Source organism: Lathyrus oleraceus, chromosome 6 (assembly GCF_024323335.1).
Source record: "Lathyrus oleraceus cultivar Zhongwan6 chromosome 6, CAAS_Psat_ZW6_1.0, whole genome shotgun sequence".
Classification (NCBI taxonomy): Eukaryota; Viridiplantae; Streptophyta; class Magnoliopsida; order Fabales; family Fabaceae; genus Lathyrus; species Lathyrus oleraceus.
Window position 1 is genome coordinate 184,526,140 of NC_066584.1, and position 6,815 is coordinate 184,532,954.

A 6,815-nucleotide genomic window follows, 5' to 3' on the forward strand; every position below is an offset into this window, starting at 1 on the left:
AGTTCCACTATGTCACTAATGTCATGATTTAGACCATGGAGAAACCTAGCCATAGTTGCTTCATCGTCCTCCTCTACATTAGCTCTAATTTTGAGAACTTCCATCTCCTTGAAATATTCTTCAACACTTTTAGAACCTTGAGTGAGCCTTTGCAATTTGTTGTGCAATTCCCTATGATAATAGGAAGGAACAAACCTTCTCCTCATGATTCTTTTCATCTCTTCCCAAGTATCAATTGGTCGTTCTGCATACCTCCTTCTATCTTTGGTCAATTGATCCCACCAAACTAAAGCATACTCCTTGAACTCAATAGAAGCAACCTGCACTTTTTCAAGGTTAGAATAATTGTGACAATTAAAAATTTGTTCAAGTTTAGTCTCCCATTCTAGATATGCCTCCGGGTCACTCTTCCCAACAAAAGTTGGAACTTTAATTTTTATGCCCCTCAAATTATCTCCCCCTTGTCTCCTTCTACGTCTTCTTTCCTCCTCATCGCCACTACCATCATTAGAATTTTGGGGCCTCCTTTCCAACTCATCAATTCTTTGTTGAAGTTGTTCACCTTGTTCTCTTAACAATCTTTCAAAATTGTCACGCATGGCTGCGATCTGAACAGTTAAAGCTGCTGTTCTAGGTGAAGGTGGACTAGACATAATTGTGAAATATTTGTGAAATTAGGAACAAGTGTTTAAAAATGGACCTTACCACTCTACTCACGTGTTTACACTCAATCACTCATGTTTTACTCAATTTTTATTATCTTTTGGCTTTTTTTTTCTAATAAAAACACTCTGCCTTTTACCACTCAATTTGCTCTTTTAGTTCTTTAGAGAAACCAAAATGAATCAACACAAAGAAATCAATTTCAGATGATAATCAACACACAAAAAACAGCAAACAAAAAAAAGAGACTCTAAAACAAAGGAAACAAGGAGAATTTTAAGAGTGTGGCAAGAAAAAAATATAGAACTTTTCTCTTCTTTTTTTTTTTATTTTTTTTTTTATTTTTTATTTTTTGAATCACAATCTTTAACAATGAGATCCTTTTTTTATATATTTTTTTCTTCTTATAACTCTTTTTTTTTCGATTTTTTTTATAATGATAAATGGATAATAATGAAGAACAAAGAATATATACGATTTACCACATTTTGGCCCTTTTTTTTTTGGAATATGCTCTGATTACCACTTGATATGAACTAACCTTTGAGACTTATGCATTTCCTTCAAAATTCCTGAAACAACTTTGTTAACTTTTGGAATATTAATTCTTTTGTGACTCAGAGGAAGTAATCTGCCTTATAATTGAAAGAATGACAGAATTTGATACATGCATATAAAATAAACGAGATTGATATGAAATAAAAGAGAAATAAGAAATGGAATTAAGTAGAAGGGGCGCCACACTCTTTCTAATCCAAGAGAGAATGATAAGCCTATGGATGAGGATCACCACAAGAAAAGGATTTCTTGATAAGATCAATTTTGGTCCAATCCAGAACCTAAGAGCAAATACTCTCACTTACACAATGTGTAAACTTGCCAAAATTCATTGATCTAAAAAGAAGATACATGCCTCCTTTATATAGGAATGGCTTAAGATAAAAAAATAACTCCTAAGAAAACAAAAGGGTTTCAACCACTAATTATCATGATAGTGGATTGAGTTATTACAAAGAAAGTGCAAAATAAAGAAGAGATAGTGGGGTTTTTGAAAGGGCAAAATAATGGCAATTCTTTATTTACCACTTCTCTTGTAATTTTCGTCCATTATAGTGTGGTTATTGGTATTTCCTTTATTTTTATTTATTTATGCATTATTGGGCCTCTTATCACATGCTTGGATGATAAGAATAAACTTGGGCTCTTTTTCTTCAATCTGGCCCATGCATTCTATTGACTTGATCATGAAGTGAACTAAAGCATCATTGACTCTTCTTGCACGTGCCCTTGTCATAGGACCTCCTAAGCCTTGCATTGTATCATTTATGTCTTGGATTATGTCCTCATCAACAACGTATTTGGGAGGGAAAGAAATCCGCATTCCTAATACAGAGATCGTCAACATCGCTGGAGCGGAAGGCATGACTCGAAGTGGCCGTGTATTCGCTCCTAAATACACTCCTTGGGTGTCTCCAGCACCCACAATTGTCTCGCCTAAAGAGAAGGCAACTCCTACGCCGACTCCGCAGGCAGGGGCAAATGTACCCGCCACTCCAACCGTGACGACTGCTCCGGTATTGACGAGAGTTATTGACAATGATAAAGCTGTAGAGGCAGAAGTCTCCAAGGGTAAAGGGCCGATGGTTGAAAAAGAACAGTTTGATGATCACAAGAAGAGTATCACTTTTGAGGAAAGTCAGGAATTCCTCAAACTGATCAGAAAAAGTGACTTCAAGATTGTTGAACAGTTGAATCAAACGCCTTCTAAAATATCAATTTTGTATTTCCTATTGAGTTCTGAGGATCATCGCAAAGCATTTCTGAAAGTTCTAAATACCGCTCACGTGATGCAAGATATCATGGTCGATCAATTTGACGATGTGGTTTCCAACATCACCGCCAGTAGGTATTTGGGATTTAATGAAGCGGAGTTACCTCCTGAGGGAAAGGCCCATAACAAAGCACTGTATATTTCGGTCACATGTACTGACTCTCTCTTATCCCGAGTCCTTGTTGATACTAGATCCTCGCCTAATGTACTGCCAAAATCTACATTAAGCCAGCTACAATTTAAGGGGCCTGAGATGAGAACCAGTGCATTAATTGTTAGAGATTTCGACGGTTCCCAAAGGCAGGTAATTGGGGAGGTCGATTTTCCTATCTGTGTTGGACCACACCAGTTCGATATCACTTTTCAAGTCATGGACATCAACCTAGCCTACAGTTGTTTGTTGGGCCGACCATGGATTCATGCCGTTGGGGAAGTCACTTCCACTTTGCACCAGAAGTTGAAGTACTTGATAGATGACAAGCTGGTAATTGTGTGTGGGGAAGAAGATTTGTTGGTTAGTGAACTCTCTTCCTTCAGATATGTTAAAATAGATAAGGGGATCGTCGAGGTTCTGCTTCACTGTCTAGAATATGAAGATGTCAGTTCCGCCTCCGCCAACAACAATCAATCATCCGCTACCATCTTATCCTCAACGAAGAGTGCCAAGCAGACATTGGAGAAAGGCCCGCTTCCCGGTTGGGGCAAGGTCGTCAATGTGGCAGAAAAGCGCGACAGGTTTGGTATCGGTTATCACCCAGCAACACGCAAGGTGAGTCCGAAGAAAAAGCAATTCAACCCGGTCAAGTTCTGCAGCGCCGACTATCAAAATGAGCATACTGTAGCAGTCACCGGAGAGTCCAGTGGTAACAAGCCAGGGGCACCCAGCCTCGTCCGCAGATATCCTCCAGGATTCAAGCTTCCCAATTGGACGGCCGCCGTGATACCTATGGTGTACTCGGAAAAAACGTAATGCATTTTGTTTTCTCTGTCCCTCGTCCCTGCCCGAGACGAGAGGATAGCTTGTAAGGGCCCCCATGTTTAAAAGTATTATGTGAATAAATAAGAGTACTTTTTTGCATGCAAAACTCGTGTTCCTTTTCTTTCAGTTATTTTTCCTTTTCACTAAAAAACAACAAAATGGCAAAAGATTTCTTCTTTTTCCACTTTTTCTCAAAAAAAAGCATACTAAAATAAGCTCATCATATGCAGAGCAAATAACATCACTGATTACAACATGGCTAAAATCAATCGTGAATCGGGACTTCCAATCAACCAAGCTGAAGATGACAGTAAGGAAGATTGCGAATTACCAGCTGAACTAGCATGACTCCTTGAGCACAAGGAGAAGGAGATCCAGCCATACAAAGAACCAGTGGATGTTATTAATTTGGGTTCTGAAACTGATAAAAAAGAGGTGAAAGTTGGGGCATCTCTCGCCAAGTATGTACACTCCGAGTTGGTAGATCTGTTGCGTGAATATGTGGACGTCTTCGCTTGGTCGTATCAAGATATGACAAGGTTAGACACCAGCATTGTTGAACATCATCTACAGCTCAAGCCCGAGTGTCCTCCTGTCAAGCAGAAGCTCAGAAGGAAAAGACCTGATATGGCACTCAAGATCAAAGAAGAGCTTAAAAAACAGCTAGATGTTAGCTTCTTAGCCATTTCTGAGTATCCGCAGTGGGTTGCTAATATCGTTCCAGTTCCTAAGAAAGATGGAAAGGTCAGAATGTGTGTAGACTATCGAGACCTCAATAGAGCCAGTCCAAAGGATGACTTCCCTTTGCCTCATATTGATGTTTTGGTCGACAACATAGCTCAATTCTCCGTCTTTTCTTTCATGGATGGGTTCTCCGGGTACAATCAGATAAAGATGTCACCAGATGATATGGAGAAGACAACCTTTATCACACCTTGGGGAACTTACTGCTACAAAGTCATGCCATTCGGCTTAAAGAATGCAGGGGCAACATATCAACGCGCCATGGTAACACTCTTTCACGACATGATTCATGAAGAGATTGAGGTTTACGTGGACGACATGATTGCCAAATCCAGAACTGAGGAAGATCACTTGGTCAATCTGAGAAAGTTGTTTGTTAGACTCCAAAAGTTTAAACTGCGTCTGAATCCAGCCAAATGTACTTTTGGAGTCCGATCAGGTAAACTTTTGGGTTTCATAGTCAATCAGAAGGGTATTGAGGTTGATCCCGACAAAGTTCGAGCCATCCAAGATATGCCAGCTCCCCAAACAGAAAAAGAAGTCTGAGGTTTCCTTGGGCGACTTAATTACATCTCCAGATTCATATATCACCTAACAGCTACCTGCGAACCGATTTTCAAGTTGTTGAGAAAGAACTAATCGATTGTGTGGAACGACGATTGCCAAGGGGCATTCGATAGAATAAAAAATTATTTGCAAGAACCACTAACCTTGGTACCACCAGTTCCTGGTAGACCACTCATTATGTACCTGACAGTGTTGGATGAGTCTATGGGTTACATTTTGGGTCAACATGACGACACAGGCAAGAAAGAACATGTTATGTACTATCTCAGCAAGAAATTCACTGAATGTGAGACCAGATACTCACTTTTAGAGAAGACTTGTTGTGCCTTAACTTGGGTTGCTCGACGCCTGAGACAATATATGATTTGCCACACTACTTTTTTGATATCCAAGATGGATCCAATAAAGTATATATTTGAAAAGCCTGCTGTTACTGGTAGAATTTCCCGGTGGCAAATGTTGCTAACCGAGTATGATATACAGTACATGACCCATAAAGAAATAAAAGGGAGTATTTTGTCTGACTATCTAGCCCACCTTCCTGTTGAAGGCTACCAACCGTTAAAGTTTGACTTCCCAGATGAAGACATCATGTTTATCAAAGATTTTACTATGTCAGGCTTCGAGGTAAGCCCTGAGGAAGGACTCGAACCAGGATCACGATGGACGCTCGTGTTCGACGGTGCTTCCAATGCCCGAGGTCATGGTATAGGTGTTGTTATCACTTCTCCAACTGGTTTCCACATCCCCTTCACCACTAGATTATATTTTGACTACACCAACAATATGGCAGAATATGAAGCATGTATCTACGGTTTAGAGGCGGCAATCGATTTGAGAATCAAAATCCTCGAGGTATTCGGTGATTCAACTCTGGTAATCAGTCAAGTGAAAGGCGACTAGGAGACTCGAGATAGCAAGTTGATACCCTACAAAGAGCATATCAGAAAACGGATCCCCTATTTTGATGAGATCTCCTTTCATCATATTTCTAGGGAAGAAAATCAGTTAGCAGACGCTTTAGCTACGCTGGCATCTATGTTCAAAGTCAAATGGAAGAATGAGGCACCATCCATCCAGATTGACCACTTAGATGAACCAGCACATTGTCGAGCAATTGAGGTCGATCCTGACGATAAGCCTTGATTCTATGACATAAAGACATTTATGGAGAAACAATAGTATCATGAGGGTATATCCATTACCGATAAGAAGGCTCTAAGAAGACTCTCTTCTAAGTTCTTCCTAAATGGTGATGTATTGTATAAAAGGAATTATGATTCTGTACTGCTCAGATGCGTGGATAGACACGAAACTAGTACAATCATAAGGTCCATACACGAAGGCTGCGAGGGTGTACATGCGAAGGGTCCTGCTATGGCCAAGAAGATTCTCCTGGCTGGTTATTATTGGACGACAATGGAGGTTAATTGCTACAACTTTGTGAAAAGATGCCATAAGTGCCAGATATATGGTGATAAGATCTTTGTACCACCAACTCCGTTGAATGTTCTAACTTCTCCATGGCCCTTTTCTATGTGGGGCATCGATATGATTGGGATGATTGAACCTAAAGCTTCCAATGGACATCGATTCATCCTAGTCGCTATTGATTACTTCACGAAATGGGTCGAGGCTACTTCATATGCTAATGTCACTCGACAAGTGGTTACCCGGTTTATCAAGAAAGAGATAATTTGCCGCTATGGGATACCTAGAAAGATCATCACTGATAACGCCAGTAATCTCAACAACATTATGATGAGGGAGTTGTGCGAAGAATTTAAGATTGAGCACCACAACTCTTCACCATATCGGCCCAAGATGAATGGCGCCGTAGAAGCAGCTAACAAGAATATCAAGAGGATCATCCAGAAGATGGTCAAGACATATAAGGACTGGCATGAGATGTTACCTTTCGCTTTGCATGGTTACAGAACTTCACTCCGCGCATCCATTGGGGTAACTTTGTACTCTCTGGTTTATGGGATGGAGGTTGTCCTACCAATGGAAGTTGAGATTCCTTCACTC

General features: G+C 40.2%; 1 protein-coding gene across 1 annotated transcript; it reads left to right on the top strand.

Annotated features, from left to right (window-relative positions):
* The first annotated feature begins 2,000 nt into the window (after positions 1-2,000).
* On the top strand, positions 2,001-3,464 carry LOC127094658 (uncharacterized). The gene has a single exon (XM_051033463.1). It carries the CDS (start codon positions 2,001-2,003, stop codon positions 3,462-3,464), a length of 1,464 nt encoding a protein of 487 aa, XP_050889420.1.
* Positions 3,465-6,815: the final 3,351 nt, after the last annotated feature.

Excerpts from the sequence above, each read along its gene's own strand:
- LOC127094658 (XM_051033463.1), top strand. The coding sequence starts at position 2,001 with ATGTCCTCATCAACAACGTATTTGGGAGGGAAAGAAATCCGCATTCCT.